General features: G+C 37.3%; 1 protein-coding gene across 2 annotated transcripts in view; it reads right to left on the reverse strand.

Moving 5' to 3' along the window:
* C4H6orf163 (chromosome 4 C6orf163 homolog) overlaps positions 1 to 21,199 on the reverse strand; it is a 32,936-nt gene extending 11,737 nt beyond the window's left edge. For both annotated transcript variants that reach the window (XM_074310336.1, XM_074310337.1), the window contains exons 1-4: positions 20,791 to 21,199; positions 12,456 to 12,550; positions 10,388 to 10,495; positions 293 to 495 (exon numbers count right to left, since the gene is read on the reverse strand). In XM_074310336.1, the coding sequence (XP_074166437.1) occupies positions 293 to 495; positions 10,388 to 10,495; positions 12,456 to 12,550; positions 20,791 to 20,938 (554 nt within the window). In that variant the 5' untranslated portion in view covers positions 20,939 to 21,199. The remainder of the gene's footprint in view (positions 1 to 292; positions 496 to 10,387; positions 10,496 to 12,455; positions 12,551 to 20,790) is intronic.
* Positions 21,200 to 21,336: the final 137 nt, after the last annotated feature.

Below are 21,336 nucleotides of genomic sequence, written 5' to 3' on the forward strand. Positions count from 1 at the left end.
AAGGAAGTTAGGGAGGGAGGGCATTTATAGTTGAGAAAGAACATGAAAAGCTTCATTATATCCAATCTCTCTATTCCTAAATTTCTTTAAATCCTAATTTACTTCTTCACTCCATCTCAATTATGAACAAGAACGGTCACTCCCTGGATCTCACGTTATCTCATGGTGATCATTTCTGATAAAACACTTGGAAGAAACTTCAGCAAAAAATATTTCATCATTTAGAAGTATTTTGGTTTGAAAAACAAAAGAGGATAAAAAGGATTTTTGCCTGGGGGTTTTGGAAGACTACCTTATCTGCTTGTTCACTAATTCAATAGCTATTTGTTGCTCTTCAGCTCTGACTTGTTCTATTGCCTCCATCTTTTCCTGATGGCACTCTCTCAGGATCTTCTGGATTCTATGGACCATGCGCTGTTCAGCAGCCCTGTTTTCTCTCTTCATTTCCTCTTCCATTAACTCTTTTGTCTCTTGCTTAGTGAGTTCCATTAATTCCTTAAGCAACATTAAAATAAGATTTAAGTAGTGGATAATACTGAATTATACTCTCAATTATATACATGCAAATAAATGGTTAGGAAGGGTATGATACAGTGGGACAAACATTAGATTTGGAATCAGAGGACTTTTGTGTGAATCCTAGCTCTGCCATTTACTACTTATATCACCTTGGGCAATTAATTCATTTTACTTCTTGGGACCTCAGCTCCATCATTTGTAAAATAGTGGGGACTGCATTAATGACCTCTAAAGTTCCTTCTAATTCCAGATCTGTGATCCTATGCATAAAGTCTTAGATAATATTTTCCCCTTGGGGCTTGCAGCTCTCCAGATAAGTCATAATATTTGCATAATTCATCATTTTTATTAGCACCATCTTATTATCTCAAATGACTTTGGACAGGATATTTATCCTCCCTGGATCTTAGTTTCCTTATCTGTAAAATGAAGAGGTCAGAGTAAGTGATTTCAGAGGTTCTATGATATTATATATATTAAACATTTAAGAAAAAGAAAATAGTATACTGTGTGCTAACATACCTTTTTTGGAGAATCAGAGTTAATCTTATAAACATATTTCATATATATGTATATTTGAATTAGATGTATTATCATTTTAAGAGTTTTTTTGTTTCCATCCTTTCTTCCCCTTTTCTCCCTCCCCCACACTTTATTGTTAGCTATTAATTCTCTTACCTTTATCTTTTATCAAGCTGTTGACTATTATAATTTTCTTGCATTATTCTCAATTCTTTCCCCAATTTTTTCTATACTTCTCATTTGTTTCTAAAAAGCCTTTTTGAGCTCTTCTAGGAATTCTTGTTGGATTTGTGTCCAATTAAGCTTTTTCTTTGATATTTTGTTTGTAGCTATTTTGACATTGTGGACTTAGTTCTGAGTTTGTGTCATGATCTTCCCTGTTCCCATGGTCACTTTTTATGGTCAGGTTCTTTATTGTTGTTGTTTGCTCATTTTCCCCAGCTTATTTCTTAAGTTTATATTAAAGTTGCGCTGTGCTCCCAGGATGGAAGGAGTACTGTACCAAGCTTCAGGTTTTATGCTGCTGTTTTCAGAGCTAGTTCTGGGGATTTGTGAGTTTTTGGTTCTTCCAAGATGGCATGAACAAAGGAAAGGTGGGGTTCACTGTTCTCCTGGCTTGTGCTCTACTCTTTACCCTTGATCCTCTGTAACTACAAATGTTAGCACTCCTCTTAGCCATGAAACTCTGACTTGAGCCCCTGTTCTCCCATGGCTGCAAACACTAGTAGCTCCTTTCTGCCTTGGAACTGACCAGCTCCCTACTCCCTTATGAGTGGCCATAAGCACTCTTCTCTGCCTTGGGATTGTGACCAGGGTCTCTTTTCCCATGTGACCACAGTTGCTAGTGCTCCTATTCATCCTGGGACCACAATCCAAAACTGTCTATGGGCAATGCCATAAAGTCTTGAACCCAGCACGGGCAAAGGATAACTTATAATCTCTTTCTGACCAGTTGTCCGATCCCCTTGCCATCTGTGGGCTGAATTCCCAAAGCTGCTGCTGCCGCTGTTGACCTTTTATTTGCTTTGCTGCTCAAGAATTTGAATTCAGGCATTATTTTAAAATTGTTTAGAAGGGATTATGAGAAGACTTCATTTGAGTTCTTGCTTTCATTTTATCATCTTTGCTTCATCTAGTTTCCTTATCTGTCAGTGAAACTGCTGCTAGCAGTTTCTTTCCTCACTTTTAATTTACTGCTTCTGATAAACTTTGGGCTTAGAAACCTGATCATGTAGGTAGTATTGAGAACTAAAATAAGAGTAAATAGTGCCTTGGTCCTCTGTGTAAAATGGTTCCTTTACTATGTGGAGTTAGTGATATTTCTTTTGACTGCGCTTGTGTTCTAAATAGGTAAGACTCCTGTACTGAGCAGATCCAGATAGATTAGGTGGTACTACAACACATTTGTATTTAGTTAGTGTACTAAATTAAAGTAAATTAAATGATTTGTCAATAGTCTATCCTGGTTAGAATAAAAAAAATACATTTCAATCTTAGTTTTGCAATTTACTACTTGTGAGATGATGGGAAAATCTTGGCTTGTTTCCTCATCTGTAAAAGGTGGGGGGTGTTAACAGATGAGGAAACTAAGACCCAGGGAGGTTAAGTGTCCTGTTAAAAGTCATTTGAGATAATAAGATGGTCCTAATAAAAATGATGAATTATGCAAATATTATGACTTATCAGGAGAGCTGCAAGTCCCAAGGGGAAAATATTATCTAAGACTTAAGGCATAGGATCATAGATCTCTTCCAATTCTAGCTCTTTAATACTAATATGATGAAATTCAAAAAAGCTAATCTAACTAAACTTTTTCTCCCCAGGATTATACTCTTATTGACACTGGGAAAAGAATGCTTACTTCATCTACTTTATCATTATTACATTCCCCACTTATTGAAGAGTAAGTCACTGGGGAGAGAGGGAGACACTGAATTCAAGGTAAAGGATCTATGGCTATTTAATTGATGGGATTTTCCCTCTAGTACTCACCTCAAGGCCCACTATGGAGCTCCAGGCTAAGATTCTTTTACTTTTTTCAATCAACAAAGTCTTTGGTTTGATTCAATAGAGTCTTAGGCTTGCCTCCCACTCACTATCTCTCTTTTATGGTCTATCCAACTGTTATATAAAGGAGAATTACACCTAGGTATAACATGGAAAGAATATCCAGGGAGGATACAGCATTGACTCAACTGGATATAGCTTCCCTGTGCCTGTGATGGACATGCTGGTCTTCCAATCAGAAGCCTGATAGAATAGCCAGCTGGTCCTTAGGTCCTAGATTTTTAATGCCTAGGTCACTAGGAAGTCATTAATCAATAGCTTAAGCCTTAGTTTTTTGAGGCAATTAAATCTTAAGGATAGTTTCAGTACTTTTTAGAAAAAAATTAGTCTAGCCTTTGTGGTATGAGGTTCAAGGAAAAACTTGTGCAGTGTATGCAGTAGGCCCTAGAAAATACTGCTCTTATTACAGAAGAAGAAATAGATGATTGTGTATTATCTTATCAGTTAATGATGCTAGCTAGGTGAGGGGAAATAAAGAAGTATTTATAAAGCAGCTACTATATGCAGAAAGCTGACAGTAGAGTTCTGGATCTGAAGTCAGAAAAATTCAATTTCCTGAGTTCAAATTTGGTCTCAGACAGACAGTAAACTGTGTGATCTTGAGCAAGTCATTTAACCCTATTTGTCTCAGTTTCCTCATCTGTAAAATGAGCTGGAGAAAGAAATGGAAAAACACTACAGAATCTTTGCCGAGAAAACCTCAAATGAAGTCATGAAGAGTGATAACTAACTGAAAATGATTGAACAACTATTTGCTAGGTGCTGTATTAAGAGTTTTACAAATATCATTTGTAAATAATTATCATTTGATCCTTACAATAAATAACCCTGCAAAGTAGGTGCTGTCATTCTCATTTTGCAGTTACAGAAATTGAGAGGCAGAGGTTAAGTGAGTTAGCCAGAGTCTTGCTTTTGTAAAGTACTTCACTATTAAGTATCTAAGAAAGAATTTGAACTGAAGGCCTCTTGACAGCAGGTCCAATACGCTATCCAGTGTATGACCTAGCTTCCTCTATAATTCCATATGCTGGATGTTTTGGAAGCTAGAACATCTTTTGCTCCTTTTTATATTCTTCTCTATTGTCTGAGTGAGCATCCTCTTTTTTCAAGGTCTACAAAATACTTTCTATGGATTATTTTCATTTAATCCTCACAACTTTATGAATGTGATACTATTATTTCCAGATTTTACAGTTTAAGATACTGAGACTAAGGAAGTGATTTGCCCAGTGTCACAAGTGCCTTCTATGTGTCAAACAGAATAGTAAAACCCTGAGGACACCAAGACCAAAATGAAGTATTCCTACTCTAAAGGAACTTACACTCTATTGAGTAACAGAGAAAACATATATTTATCTTAACTATAACTTGTTTGTATATAGTTGTTTGCCTTGCTTTATATCCCTAAGACTCAATATAGTACCCAGCACATAGTAGGTACCTAATAAATGTTTATTGATTAAGTATACAAAAAAATTTAGAAAATGGAAGGGGTACTAGAAGCTCATATGTCTACCCCATTCTTAAAACCTAGGAGTGAGTGAGTATTTTTAAAGCCTGTTGTGGTCTCAAGACAGAAACAGGGTCCCCTCCAGACAGTCCTTGCAGAATAAGAATCCATATCTCTTCCACCACTAATATGCCTAACCTATAAGTTCCACAGGAATGCATAAATCATCTTATGAGGATTTATAACATTTAACTCTCTGAGGAGTTTTTATTAAAAATGTCTTCCAGATGAACAAGTTACAAATCAAGCCTTTTTCTGGTTTTAGTTATAAGCACCATATACGTAGCCAGTGCTTATACCTTATGTGATCCTTCAGTCTCTCCTTACATGGTCACATTTGTGCTTAAGAAAAATTACTTTGGTAGCTGAGTAAAAAGGAGTTTAGATTGGCAAGAAATTTTAGGTAGTAGATTAATTCGAAAATTAATTAGAATGAATTAGTCTAGGCAGAAGATGATGAGAGCCTGTAATCTGGTTGTGGTGGTATGAAGAGAAACATTAAAGTGGATGCAAGTAATGTTGTAAAAGTAGGGACATAGCAAGATTTGGCAACTGTTTAGATATATGGGGTCAGAGTAGGAGACTTGGAAGGATGGTGGTATCTTCAATAGAAACAGGGAAGGTTAGAAGAGGGGTTAGGCTTGGTGAGGAGTGAAATATGATGAGTTCAGTTTTGGTCATATAGAGTTTGAGATATCAATTTGAAATGTTTAAGAGGCTACTGATGAAGTGGGATTGATACTCAGGGGAGAAACTGGGGCTGGAAATGTCTTCTGCATAGATTTGATAATTAAATCCATGACAGTTGGTAAAGTCACAAAAATTCTATTTAGTACTGAAGAAGAGAATACTTTAGATAGGGAGTATGACATGGATGATGACCTATCAAAGAAGACAGAGAAGGAGACAGGTAGTAGGAGAATCAGGAGGGAGCAATGTTTCAAAAGCTCAGAGGGGAGAGTATCTAAGAGAAGAAGATGCTTGGCAGTGTCAAATATAGCAGATAAGTATAGAAGGATAAGGACTGAGAAAAGACCACAAGATTGGCAATTAAGGGATCATTGATGACTTTGGAGGAAACAGTTTTAATTGAGTGATGAGGTCTTTCACTAGATTGCAAACAATTGAAGAATGAGAAGAGAGAAAGTCAAATCAAGGAGTATAAAACAGCATTGTTTTAGAAATTAAGCTGAGGAGGGGATGTGAAATATATAATCATAATTAATTATAGGGATGGCAATGTCTAGTGAAGAGTTTTAAAAGTATTGTACAGCTATAACTGCTTTGTAATTAGTTGCCCTGCTTCTAATTCCTTCCTTTGTAATCCACCCTCCGTATAGCTGCCAAAATAACCCTCCCAAGGGCACAAGTCTAAGAGGTAAGTTGCTTTGGCTTAAAAACCTTCAGCATATGATAAGTAGGATAAAAGACAAATCTTTTAGCCTGGAATTTAAGAATCCATAATTGGAGTCCCTGATATATTTCCAGCCTTATTTCATCATCCTCTTCATAATCTCTTATTTTCCAATCCAATTGGACTATTAGCTATTCCCTAAACTCTGTAGTCCAAAGCATCTAGACATAGTGGCACGAATTGTCCCTCACATTTGGAATGGACTTTCTGATCTTCTTCACCTCTTAGTATCCTTATTCTTTCAAGGATTTCATATATCACTTCCTCTATGAAACTTTTCTTGATCCCATAAGCAGGGGTTATTTTGGTTTTGCCTCTATATCTCCAGAGCCTAAATTAGTGTTTATTGAATTGAATCAAATCAATACTTCCCCATCTTGTGCACAAGTACATAATGGCTTTATCAAATACTTTGCTGATATCCGGATATATTTTGCCTATGCCTATATCCCTAGTTCTAGAAATATAGCATCCTATAAAAAAATGAAAGGACCCAAATAGATCTAAAGAAACTTCCCAGCAGTTGAAGACCAATAGATGGTAGTAAAAAGCAGAAGATTGTAGCTTTATTCTAATGAGAAAATAGAGCAGTAGAGACTCCAGTTCAGCAGAAAAGAGCAGTTAAGTCTGCTCTACCAGAAGACATAGATGGCTTTGTAGCATCTAAGGTTTGAATTTTGCTGGCCCTATACATTTTTCTCCTCTCCCATGGGTGGTACAGTAACTTGCTAAATTTACAACAGTGTGTATGAAGGTTCTTTGTCACTTATTTTTCTATGTTGTTTGATTAGATATCCTTTGTTTGAACAAATTTGTCTCCTATTCCCCTTGGATCCAACAATTTGTTGGAGGTCTATGAGCTATGGCTCTGAGTAGATACTTATTCACAAAAAGAGCCTTAAGTCTGATGTGGATTGCACAAGAGGCACTTAGGTCATACAATGGATAGAGTGCTATATCTGAAGTTAGGAAGAACTGAGTTCAAATTTGGCTACATGTGTTAACTGTGGGACTTTGGACAAGTTATTTAACCTCAACTAGTCTTTGTTTCCTCAACTGTAAAATGGAGGATAGTAATAGCACCTATCTCACAGAGTTTATTTATTATGTGGCTCAAATGAAATATAGATAAATTGCTTAGCATAGTACTTAGCACATAGAAGACACTATTAAAAATGCTCACTATTATATGAGAGGGATCCCATGAGCTACAAAAGACATCTAACTGCTAAAGATTTCAGGCATGATAAGTGAAAATAGTTATAACTAGGAGCCATAAGGATCTCAAGATGACAGTCTTTAAAATTAGGATCCTTAAAGATAATGATGAATGAATGTTGGAAGGGATGTGGGAAAACTGGGACACTAATGCATTGTTGGTGGAGTAGTGAAGTGATCCAGCCATTCTGGAGAGCAATTTGGAACTGTGCTCAAAAAGTTATCAAACTGTGCATACCCTTTGATCCAGCAGTGCTTCTACTGAGCCTATATCCCAAAGAGATCTTAAAGGAGGGAAAGGGACCTTCCCATGTGCAAAAATGTTTGTGGCAACCTTTTTCATTGTGGCAAGAAACTGGAAACTGAGTGGATGCCCATCAGTTGGAGAATGGCTGAATATGTTATGGTATATGAATGTTATGAAAAATTATTGTTCTATAAGAAATGATCAGCAGGATGATTTCAGGGAGGCCTAGAGAGATTTACATGAACTGATGCTAAGTGAAATGAGCAGAACCAGGAGATCATTGTACGTGGCAACAGCAAGATTAGATGATCAATTCTGATATACGTGGCTCTCTTCAACAGTGAGATGATTCAGACCAGTTTCAATGATCTTGTGAGCAAAAGAGCCATCTACACCCAGAAAAAGGACTATTAGAACTGAGTGTGGTTCACTCTTTTTGTTGTTGTTTGCTTGCATTTTATTTTCTTCATCATTTTCTTTTCTGGTTTGATTTGATTTTTCTTGTACAGTAAGAAAATTGTATAAATATATATGCATATCTTAGATTTAACACATATTTCTACCATGTTCAACATATATTGGACTACTTGCAATCTAGGGAAAGGAGGAGAAAAACTGGAACACAAGGTTTTGCAAGAGCTAATGTTGCAAAATTATCTATGGATATGTTTTGAAAAATAAAAAGCTTTGGGATCCTTGATATGTAGAGAGTAAAGTTTGGGTTTTTAAATAAAAATGGATCACCCTAAGAAATGAACAAGTGTTAGAACTTAATGGATTGTGTTAATTCATGATACAGGTTGACCTTAAATTTGTAACAGTTCCCATTCTCCCCAAGGTAAAAGAGTCCTTTACCTGAATCCATTTATATAATACTGAAGGAAGATAGATGCTGCTAAATATAAACAACATAGTGATGGCTACTATATCTTAAAAATACTCTTCTGTGAATTATAGAGACACTCAATATCTTCAGAATATCCCATACTTTCAAAATATGTGCACATATGGTATTTTATTTGCTCTTTGATACAGTGCTTCAACATTGGTAGGTATCTCCATTTTGTAGATTTAGAAACTGAAACTTTGAATGCTTAACTCATTTGCCCAAGTAACCAAAAGATAAAAGCCAGCCTGGGGACTAGATACCCATCAAGGTACCTAACTGCAGTCTTTTCACTATCTTATACTAAGTTATCAGCAAGCATTGGAAAATAATTTTCTCATTAATGCTCCATAGGTTGAATACAACCCTGAGTAATTGCCAAAAAGAAAAAGGAAGGAAAAACACTATTAATGCAAAAAGATTAAACAAATACAAAAATAAAAACCAAACAGTTATTGAGGGACATAAATTAATTTGCAAAATAAAATCCAATACTCAATTTCAAACGTATCTATGCAATCATGCTAAAAGAACTTTGTAGATGCAAGATTCTTTTCTCAAGTATTCACACCTAATATCTCTCCTTTATATGGAACTTGCCAAACACATTTCTAACAGTATCTTTCTGAATTATCAGGACAGTTCTTGCTATTCTCATTTTATAGCTGGGGAAAATAAATTTCAGAGAAATTTCACAAAGCAAGAACATATTAGAACCAAATTTCTACAAGAACTAGCTTGATACTTTTAGTCCAAGTGCAGAGTTTTTCTACAATGCCACCTATTTCTCTGCAAATATAATCTATTTTTTTTAAGAACAAGGTGTCTTTCTCTCTTTCTTTCTTCTGTCTTCTTCAAGTTTCCAGGTAGCACAGTTGTACAATGTTAAATAGGCAAAATGGCAAAGGAAAATCTAGTATCTACTGTTCTCCCCAAATGTTTTGAGAACTCTCACAATCCATTACAATTTGACAGTGTTAGATTGGCTCCAATATACATGTAAGTGGATATGAAAGAAATCAGTGCCCACCATCCCATCTCCCCACTTTCTCACCATCCCGATCATTATTTTTTGCAAAACTTTCTGGTAATAAATCCTAAAGCAATTTCTCCCTGCCACCTTCCCTTTAACTTACTGACATTGGGATTCTACACCCTATTCTTACCACAATAGTCTTTGTTTTGAATAACTTGACCTTATAATCAGGAGGACATTATATCATATTGCCCAAGTAGAAGCTAAACTTTAAGTGCAATTTCCCCCGACTACTTCCACAGACTCAAGCTGAGTAACTATGGGCAAATCACTTAACACCTTTCAGTCTCATCTTCCTTATTTATGAAATGAAACATGAATAATAACATCTCAAGATTGTTGTGAGGATCAAACAAAATAGCATGTGTAAAGGGCTTTGAAAACCACAAAGTACTTTATACATCTAGCTATCTGTCTGTTGATGCTGTTGTAGCATCTGTGTCTCCTGGACAGGAAATCCAAATGGCTGATCTGGAGCCTATTTCTCCGAGCACATTTTCTGAAGCCAGAGACAATCATCAAAGCCTCTGGGCTGGGTTTCTTCCTGAGAAGTCTGCCAGTTTCACCTTTTGGCTTTTTAGTTGAAGACTGGATCTAAGTGTTGCCTTCCTGTGTGAAGCCTAGATGCCTCCATGGTAGGAGATGCTTAAGTGCTATCTATGTCTTGGACAAAATCTGCCATGTCTACAAGTATAACAACATGGCTACATCATCCCTTTCAGCATGGTGACCCACCTTGAAGGGAAAAGCATCATTACATAGCTATTTACTATTGGGCTTAGACAGACAACCCCATTCTTCCTCTTCCTACTAGCTCCTCGGAAACTTTTGTGATCCCATCATCCCACCCTATCTTTCCCTGAAGAGTACTGAGCTCAATCTTCCACATGATTCTGTTTCATCCCATCACCTAAATTTTCCCCCACCTTAAGTGAGTTTACAAGTATACCAAACAAGTCAATCCAAACCTTGATTTCATTTTCATGTTCTTCCTTTAACTCTTTTATTTCCTCCACGTGTTTATCATTGATTTTCTTGACAGCTTTTTTCACCGCCTCATCTGTTATAGCTTCAACCTGAAAGAATCAAAGAGACAGACAAGACAGACAGACAGACACACACACACAGATGCAGAGAAACAGAGAGAGAAAGAGAAAGACAGCGATAGAGATAGAGACACAGAAAGAAAGATAGAGGGGAGAGAGAGAGATAGAGAGAGACAGAGACACAGAGACAGAAACAGAGACAGACAGATACAAAAGAGACAGAAACGGAGACAAAGGTGGGGTAGAGACAGACAGACAGACACACACCCACAGAGATGCAGAGAGACAGAGAGAGAAAGAGAAAGAGAGATAGAGACAGAGACACAGAAAGAAAGATAGAGGGGAGAGAGAGAGATAGACAGAGAAAGAGACACAGAGACAGAAACAAAGAGAGACAGACAGACACAAAGAGACAAACAAAGACAAAGGGAGGGGTAGAGACAGACAGACAGACAGACAGAGATACAGACAGACAGAAAGAGGGTTGAAAAAGAGAAAACAGAGAGATCCAGAGACAAAGAGGCAGACACACACACACACACACACACAGAGAGAGAGAGAGAGAGAGAGAGAGAGAGAGAGAGAGAGAGAGAGAGAGAGAGAGAGAGAGAGAGAGAGAGAGAGAGACAGAGACAGAGAGAGAGAGAGACAGAGACAGAGAGACAGAGAGAGACAGAGACGGGGGGGGGGGATGGAAGAGGGAGGAGAAGAGAGGAAGAAAGGGAAAGGGGAAGAGAGAGAAGAGAAATTCCATGTAAGAAAATTCATTAATTTATTCTGAGATGGCAAAGTCAATTTGCCATTATCTTGGTGAATAGAGCAGCAAATCAGAATTTACTGACAGCTAGCCTAGAAAGCCATTCATCCATTTATTTGTGGACTCTACTTCCCCCTAGTGACCGACCTGCACACAGCCTGCACAAGAGAGAGAACCAGTCTATTCTTAGTAGGAGCTCCTTGCAGGAAGAGCGTGCTCAAGAAGAATGGAGGAGCTGTCCAGAGCTCAACTCTTCTCAGTATAAGGATAAGTATAAGTATTGTTTTTGATGATTCCCAAAATATCATAAATTAAAGATTCACAGGCTTAGAACCTTGAAGATTAATAAACTCCCCCATTTTACACACTGAGTCTCAAAGTGGCAAGTTAGTAAAGTTCTCAGAGATTGAAAATAATGTCAGAATTTGAACTCCTTTCACCACAAATATGTGATTCTCTCTTCTATCATGATGGGTTCCAGGAAATAAAGATGGTTAAAAAAAAAAACACTTTAAAATATTAATATTTTAAATTAATTAATAAAATTAATAAAAATATAAATTAAATTAAACAATTTAAATATTAATCTAGTTCAAAACCTTTACAGTTAAAAAACCAAGACAAACCAAGGCTAAGATAGTCAGTTCTGGCCCAAGGCCAAAAAATGTCAGATTTAGGTTCAATCCCAGTTCCTGCAGCTCCAAATCCAGTTTTTTTTTTTTCTTACCACTCCCATCATTCCACAACATCTCTACAATCTCTCAGTGAATCACTTATGCAGCAACAAATTAATATAATTAAAATGGGAAGGGAATACTTTCATTCCTTGTATCTCCAGAATGGTGGACTGGAGTCACTGTTTTTTAAAGGCAATTGTCAAAGTCTGGGGGATTCCAAATTGCTTGGTATAGCTCCAGGATTTACAGCAGAGTGAAACACAGATCTATAGACACAAGGGGCAGGCATGGAGGAGGAAGGGGAGTTTGCCAAAAAGAGGCTCTAGCAATACAGAACAGTTGTGACCCTTGCCATATTTTTCTTGCATGCATATTGTCTGTATGGATGCATGCACAGTCACACAGACATACACATACATATAAATATACTATAATTTTAAAAAAGACCTTTTCAAGAATTATATGGGATACTTTTGAATAGAACATAAGAGTTAAGACCCCAATCTTGATATAAGACTTTGTAAATAACAATTTTTAATAGGTTTCAATATTTTACCTTTTCCCATACTTCATCCTGTGCTGCTTTAAGAAGTGCTTCCAATTTATCAAGATGGATTTTGTCTTCATTTTGATGAATCTGAATCCCAATATCTGTATATTTGAATGAAAATGATAGTATCTAAAGATGGCCTTTTTGTATTATCTTTCAATCACCTTTCTCTGCACTCAGAACCTACTACAATGATGTACATAGATGTACATAGATGGTGCACAATAAATATTTGGCTGGCAATAAATATTTGGAATAAATGGACAAAATCCAGTTATGATTTATTTTCACTTGAAGACAGTTTCTTGACAATCCATTTCAGAGATATAAATAGAAAACAACATGGTGTAATTTTTAAGTCAAGATTACTTGGGGTCAAGTGCTCCTTCTGAGCACTTTGTCCCAGTCAAATTTTCAAAACTACAAATTACACATAGTTGCTTATTTGCATGGCAGGAGGAAAATTTCATATTGAGAATTCTCCCATATGTACTTTTATGAGTTCAGTGCCTTCAGGTGTGGGATGAAATAGAAAAGGGAACTAGGAAGAGGAAAAGGAAGAGAAGTACTCTTCCTCCTTTTCATCCTCTTCTTCCTCCTCTTACTATTACTGCTTCATATTTGAGAATTAAGCACTTTCACATCCATGATCCCATCTCATATTCATAAAAACCCAGTGAACATTTATTACACCCATTTTACAAGTACCTAAAAACCAAAAAGTTCTAGTATTTGGGTAGTGTTGTGTCTGACTTTCTGTGACCCCAGTTGGGGTTTTCTTGGCAAATGCACTAGAGTGGTTTGCTATTTCCTTCTCCAGCTCACTTTACAGGTGAGGAAACTGAGGTCATCAGGATAGGTAACTTGCCTAAGGTCATGCACTTAGTGAATGTGTGAACTCAAGATAAAGATTCCTGACTCCAAGCCCAGGGTTCTATCCATTGCATCACCCAGCTGCTCTTCAATCCTAGGGAGTCCTAAATCCAGGAGATCCAGGTACCTGATTCAGGTACTCCTACTCAGAACTAGCAATCTTCACTAAGGTTTTTCTACTTATAACCACCTCCTCAAGGTCATATTTCCAGTCAGTTGGGAAAAAAACAGGAACTAGGATTGTTTCTTAGACTTTTCCCTTCTCACAGGCAAGATTGATGATTTTGTCCTCAGGATCTTTCAGGAGTGGCTATATGTAAAATTAATTGCTTTTCACTATTGCCCCATAGTTTAAGTGAAACTGTGGCAACTCAAAGGAAGGCCCAGTTAAAGAGAAAGACCCCTCCTATACCGCTAATTCCTCACTTTTGTCTTTTACTCCTCCCAAATTAGTAGAGGCTATCATCCTATATCATTTCTGCCTCCAAACCCGTTAGCCTTTTTGCCTTCTCCCTAGGCAAGTGAAGCCTGGTGGACATGTCAACATTTAAAGGTTTGTCCCTCCTTTTCTGAGCCTTTTGATGAAGATTTAAGAAAAGATGACATCGGGGCAGCTAGGTGGCGCAGTAGATAGAGCACCAGCCTTGAATTCAGGAGGACCAGAGTTCAAATCTGGTCTCAGACACTTAACACTTCCTAGCTGTGTGACCCTGGGCAATGACACCTTTTCCCACTTATCCCAGAAACTTACACGAAGGTTACACCTATGAACCTAGTTATCACAAATATCACATTAGCAATATTAGTCTTAGGTGTTTAAAGAGCTGGGTCTGGAGCCAGGAAGACTCATTTCCTTGAGTTCAAATCTGTTCTCAGATACTTACTACCTATGTTGCCCTAGACATGTCACTTGTCTCAGTACTGGTGTCCCACCTGATGATGATAGTTGTCTAGCAGATAATATTGAATGGTGGACCTCTCTGCTATAGAGGTTGCTTCCCTGAATGATGATTGTGGGGGCTGGTTGGAAACTGGGCTGATGTTCATGTTCATTTGCTTAGGACAATGTTCAGTCAGTCAGCCAGTAAGCATTAGTGCTTCTGTTCCAGGGATAGCCTGAAGAAGCTCATCTAATCTAATATGGGACATAACAAGCAAAACCCCCCAACAATACATAGACAAGCATATACAGGATGAATAGGAAGTAAATAAGAGATTATTATTGAGGGATTGGGGAAAGTTGTCAATAAAAAAAAATAGGATTTTAATTGGGACTGAAAGGAGCTAGGAAGTAAAAAAGAGAGAGAAGGCACTCTCATTGAGGGGTTGGGAACAGTTGTCAATAAAAGGTAGGATTTTAATTGGAACTGAAAGGAGCTAGGGAAGCCAGTAGGCAGAGATGAAGAGAGAGCATTCCACGCATGAGGAGCTGTCAGAGAAAATTGCCAGAGCTGAGAGATGGGGAGTCCCGTTACATGGACCAGTCAAGAGGCCAGTATCATGGCATCAAAGCATTCTGGCAGAGTCAAGATCTAAGACCAGACAGGAGGCCAGGGTATGAGGATTCTGAGCCCCGGAGCATTTTGTATTTGATTTTGGAGGTGATGGGCCACTGGAGTTCATTGCATAGAGTGGTGACATGTTCAGATCTGCTCTTTAGGAAAATTACTTTGATTGATGGTTGAATGGATGATAAATTAGAATGGGGAAACACTTAAGGCAGGCAGATCATCAGCAGGTTATGGCAAGATCTATGTATGAAGTGATGACGACCCACACCAGGGTGATGGCAGTGTCACAGGACAGAATGGGACTTATTCAAGAGATGTTACAAAGACAAAATTGACAGGTCTTAGCAACAGCTCAGAGATAGAAGGTAAGAGATAGTAACGAGTATAAGATGACTCCTAGGTTGTGAGCCTGAGGGACTGGAAGGATGGTAGAACCTTCTGAGTTGGAAGGGACCTCAGACGTCTGTTTCTTTTCAACTTCCATTCATTGCTCTTAATTTTGTTTTTTATGACCAAATAGAAGAAATCTATTTTTTCTTCTGACTTAAAGACAGTAATACTATCTCCTCTAAGCCTTTTCTTTCCCACATCAGACTTTTCCAGAATGAAAATTGAATGACTAAATATTGACTGGAAAGACGCATGATTAAACATTTGAAATGAAAGTTTATTTTATAGCATATAGTGAAGATGGTATACAGATCCCAACTTTAACATTAAAGATATTCTAATCTTTTAGATTATTATTAACATTATAAATAATTGACTCCTTTTTTTCCCTTTGGGGGAGCACATAAAATGGAACATACACATTAGCTATGTGAGACTTTGAAATATTGAGCACTGCATTGAATAACCTGCAAAATATCAAAAGAGTAAATAAAGTTATGCTCATCTTACCCTGTCATACATACAACTCCATCTGGACTCACCCATTTTGTACTTGAATTTACATTTTGGGTTCCCAAAAGAGCATTTGCTACCCTGAATTCCAAGAACAATCTTGTGAATGACTACTCCTAAAACTGTAGTTCATAAGTCCCCCTTGATGGGCTTCTCATTAGCAATTAGTCAGTAGACTCAATTAACTCTTGGAAAAGATATTTATTCAACAAAGCATTTGCCCCCCGCCTCATACTCTCCCACATATAAAGCATATTCTCCCACAATGAACCCTGGGATGAATAGGAGAGTAGGCACAAATTTAAAGTGCACTTTCAATAGGTATATGTATAGGGGAACTTCATGGCCAAGACAACTCATAACTCCAAACCTTGAAGTCCTTCTTTCTAGAGTCTTCATGAAATTTCCTGGCAGGTGGGGCATCATGCCAGTGACAAAGACTGGCTCTGTGTAGTACAGAGGATTTTCAGTGGGACAGGCCAATTTACTTATAGGCTAGACTGGGCAAATTACTTGGCCAGTAAGTTAATTTATTAGAAAGTGTGGCAGCTGTACTGAAAGGCTTTATCTGCTGCACTCTCTGATGTGGAGCTATATATTATCACCTTCAGTCTCAAGACAGAGCTGGCATTTATTCTGCTATTTTAACTGGGAAGTTAGTGTTCCTATCAGCTGAAATACTACTGCACTCTTTCAGAAAGGGTAGAAACCTTTTGTCCAAGACTGATAAAAATCACTGCTATCTGACTGCCACAGGGTTTGACTAACAATCATAGAACTTTGCCTATTCAACAGTCCTTCATGGTTCAGAACTGGGTTCCCTTAGTGAGGGCACCTCATGCTAACTTATGGTGACCAAAATTCTTATTGGATCTTATGCAAATACTTGGAGATACAGGTAGTGAGGAGGCAACCTATGTTCTAGAACAGGCTTATTGTCTCTATTTTTTCTTTTTCTTGTTTCTACTTTACTTTTTTCTTGTCTCATACTTTTCATATGCAATTTAGTTATTCTATGGAATTATTCAAGACTTCAGAATCCCTTCCAAGGAGAGGAATCCTTTATTTACATCCAGAGACCTTACCCTTATACTTCATTGTCTCCATCTTTTTCTCTTAAAGCAGCAATTCTCAAAATGTGATAGTGAGTCTCTAAGATCCTTTAAAGGTGGAGGTGTGGAAAAGTGAGATCAAAGCTATTTTTAAAATAGTAATAGTATAATTTCTGTATTATAGAAAATTCTGTGTTATGGAGAATTTGCACAAGACAAGTGCTCATATAGAGGTCAGAAGCAGCAGAAGGACACTTAAGGTTTCTCTGGAGAATTTTAGTATCAATTGTGAGACATGGGATGATACTGGCACAGTAATATCTGACATGGCAAATATTAACAGACGTGTCACATTAACAAATCCTCTTTAGTGGAGGAGGTCTTTAAAGACTGTAATAAGATCATGATACCAAAAAAGTCTGAGGATACCTGATTTATACTTCAATTTTGTTTCAATCTAAAAAAAGGCATAGCCTTATACAGGGACAAAGAAACACTGTTTTTGAAATAAAAAGTTAAATCAGGTCAGTAATCAGTTAATTATTCATATTCCATTGACTCTTAAAAGTTTAAAATCTTTTGACAACTGACAAGTATAGTTTTAAAGTAATCTTGTGTTTCTGTTCCTTCACTATTTTTTGTGTTAGTATAATAACCTGAAGAATATTTTCCATTGAATTTTAATTCATAGAGCTGGTTCCTGCTTGCAAGTTTCCCAAGAGAACTGGGATCTCTTGTATGCCTCTATCTGGGGATAGTGGGAATGAGCCTAGAAGATATCAATAGAATGGCCAGACCACATTTGGAAATCAGCCTTTGATGGTATTTGACCTCCGGGAGTCACTGCTTACTCAGCTACATGTGTGAGAATATCTGTCTGAGGTTTTAATCCCTTTCTTTAGGAACAAAATGAGACATATGTCATTTTCAACAGTTTAAAAAAAAAAGATTTACTTTGCCACAGCAAGAGAAGGATATTAAACAAGGATAGGCCTTCAGAGCATCTCAAGTTGATTCAGATTTACAAAGTTCCTCTGCCTAAGCTGTCTACCAGGATTTCCCAATCAAACTTCAGAGAATAGTTATGAGACGTTTCATGGTTGTTTTGTAGCCCAGAAATGAGTATGATGTCAATGGTGTGAACCTTTATTCCACTGAGTCAACCAAGTCTCAAGGATAGTCTTCATACTTTGGGATAAAAACAAGACTAAGCTGTATGGGAAAAGGATTGGATAAGCAGTCCCTACCACGACTGCTAGCAAAGAAATGAAACTACATCTAGGGATATAGCAAGTATTATTATAAGGGAAACAACAATAAATAAAAAAAGTTTAAAGGAGCATTTGGGATTACTGTAGGTTACCATTTTATAAGTCTCAAAGTCAGCCAGGAATGTTTTTCTGATAGGAAAATTAGAGATGAAGAAATGAAGAAAGGAATTTGTAATTATATTCCCTACATGAATTATAAAGGGCCTGATCCCCTTTATAATAGGGAATATTTCACAAAAGAGATGACATTTGAGCTGGCTCAAAAAGGTGGCTAGGATTTTAAAGGATAACAATGGGAAAGGGGACATTTAAAGTTATGGAGGAAGGCGCAAGGCCTCAGAAGAGCAGTGAGCCCAGTGCCTGTTACACAGTAGGCACTAAATAAATGTTTACTGAGGACTGAGAGATTGTCATTTGATGCCATGATGAAAGTAATTTGAAAGGCAAAGTCATACAAAGAAGAGACCTGAACTTTGAATCAGAGAATCTGGATTCTAATTCTGGTTCTATCATTTATTTTATGTGAGCTTGCGCAGCTAAGTCATTCAACTTCTCAGGGTCTCAGTTCCACATGTGCAAAATGAGGGAGACAGACTACATGGTTTCTAAAATTCCAAGTCTAATTCTATGATCCTCTGATCTGATGTGGCTACACTATATGGCATATAAAGCACAGAAAGAGAAATAATTTACAGCACATTTGATGACTACAGAGCACTTTGACATTACATTACATTACATATGTGACAAAGGCAAAGCAAATATCCCTGTTCTGCAAATGAAGAAGTGGAGATTCAGAGAGGTCAACTAATGAAAAGCAGAATTCTGACTCAAACTCTGATCTACTGACTTTGATGCTTTGTTTTCCCACTGTAAGATAAAGTTGAAACCATACTATGCTCTGAGTATTAAAGTGTAATGACTACTAATGGTGAAATATGCTACCCACCTCCTACTATCAGTGATCACAAACTTGATGCAGAACAAGACTTTTGTTTTGGTTATGGACAGTGAAGAAATGTTTTGACAATGAAGTTTGTTTCATAAAGGTTTGCTTTTTCTCTTTCTTTTTTTCCTCTTCCAATATTGTTAGGGAGAAGTAGGAAGAGGAGAAATTAAAATGCTTGACAATGAAAAAAATATTTTTAAAAACCCCAACAAATTATGAAGGGCTTTAATTGTCACATGAAGGATTTTGGACTTGACTCCAATAGCAATAGATTCTACCAACTGAAGATTTTGGAGCAGGTAAATATTTTCAGAACTTTTGCAGTGCTGGGGTTTTACAGTCCAAAGAATTGAGTATGAATCCTGGCTATGTTTCTTTGATTAAGCAATTCACCCGTCTGGGTCTCACTGTTTTCATGTGTAAAAAATATAGGAGATTAGACTAGATGTTCTCTGAACTCTAAATAAATTATCCTATGAACTGAAGAGAGGTAATTACTTTAGCTATGGAAATAGATGCCATCAGCACAGAACAGAGAAGGCAATGAAGAAAGGAACATAGGAAATATCTAGATTTATAGCAAGTCTATGCACATATATAGTGTAGCATGAACAATGCATACTTGTGGATTGATTAGATAAAAGGAGCAAAGGAGACAAATTCTCTTCCAGAAGTCACGTTAGTTCTTGCTTTAAGTGGAAATTCCTTTCCTCTACCTAGCTCAGTTACTTAGAGACCCTAAAAAAGTATTTTTTATATTGTATATTTATATATTATTTTATATGATTGTGATGAGGGGAGCCCTGAATATCTCTCTTTCTCTCTCTCTGTCTGTCTCTCTCTGTCTCTCTTGTCTCTCTCTCTCTCTGACTTTGGGGGGAATGCTTGAGAATAAATCTCTGTCTGATTTCCACTGCCCCCAGCATCTAGCCAAAGTTTCAATTATAAAAAGAGGCAACTGGGCTCAATTTCTTGCAGAGGGCCAAAAGCAGGAATTATGCTAGGCCAAGGGACCTCCCTTGACATAGCTGCCTGTGAGGGACTCTCTGTCGTTGAGAGGACATTCTCTTTTCAGAGTTAACCTCTCTTTGTCTCTCTCACACATTTCCCTAACAGGACTATATTTCTCTTTACTTCTCTGTCAGGATTTCTCTGCTAGAAACTTTCTTTCCCTGTCAGGACTTCTCTGCTAGACCTTTACTTCTCTATCGGGACCTTGCCACTAAGGAAATCATCCTGCAAATGCTGACTTCCCAGTGCCAATAAACTTATTTTTGCCAGTCTAACTTTCTGGGTTTGTAAATTCATTTACAAAGGACCTTCGTTGACCAGAAGGGGTTCCCACAACTCTCTGCCCTGCCCAAAACCTCATCATTTTGGGTTCCCTGACCTGGAATCAAGGGGAGCCAAACCTCACCAGTTGGAAGATCCTAATAAATATTAGGGTATAATAAGCCTTGTTCATGTGACCTAAAATTCCTGTTTCTGATGCATGGTGGCTGTGTAAATTTGTGCAATTAACATAACCTCTCAAAAGCTCGAAGCACACTCTCTCAAGATCACAAATTAAAATTGCCAATCTAGAGTTTACACCCTGAGAATTCTCTACATTGGTGAAATCATAGATCTGAACTTAAAAAAAAATGGTTGGAAAACACACAAGTGGATGATCACTTAACTTTAATCAACAAACATAAAAACAGATAGAGAGCAAGGTGACAGGAAGGCTTAGATCTGTCACTACAAAATATTAGTGCAACTAGAGATCATAAATTTACTTACCTAGTATATCCTTGTGAGTATAAAACCTTGTCTTAAATGGTTTGTATTCTTGGATCTGTTCGAAAGCTTCTCCAGTAGGTGGTGGTGGTATTATTTTATTACATACTGCACAGCAAACAAAGTTTTGGAGATTTGGATTCCGAATCATGATTGAATTTAAGACAATATTTGCAATGTACAGTGGCTAAAATTGTCATGCTAATATTAGGGAAAGCAGCAATAAGGATTTTGAGGGATAATGATCTTTTTGGCAGATTAGAGTAGTTTACTGTTTCAAAGTGAAGTCTGGAGGATGGCTTGAAGATTAAATCATTCACCATTATGAATTAGAGGAATCTCTACAAATAAAAAGCATTGGGACAGCCAAAGGACCTTCCTGCATGGAGCTGAAAAGGTGGCTTTACTGAACGTTGACCTTCAGACTAGAAGTTATAAACTGTCAACTTACTTAGCAACTGTTGCCAGGGTCAAGCTTTGCTCACAAAAGTGTCTAGAAATGACAAAAGAGATTACTATGGAGTACTACAAAGTTTTCCAGATGCTTTG

The sequence above is a fragment of the Sminthopsis crassicaudata genome, chromosome 4 (assembly GCF_048593235.1).
Source record: "Sminthopsis crassicaudata isolate SCR6 chromosome 4, ASM4859323v1, whole genome shotgun sequence".
Lineage (NCBI taxonomy): Eukaryota > Metazoa > Chordata > Mammalia > Dasyuromorphia > Dasyuridae > Sminthopsis > Sminthopsis crassicaudata.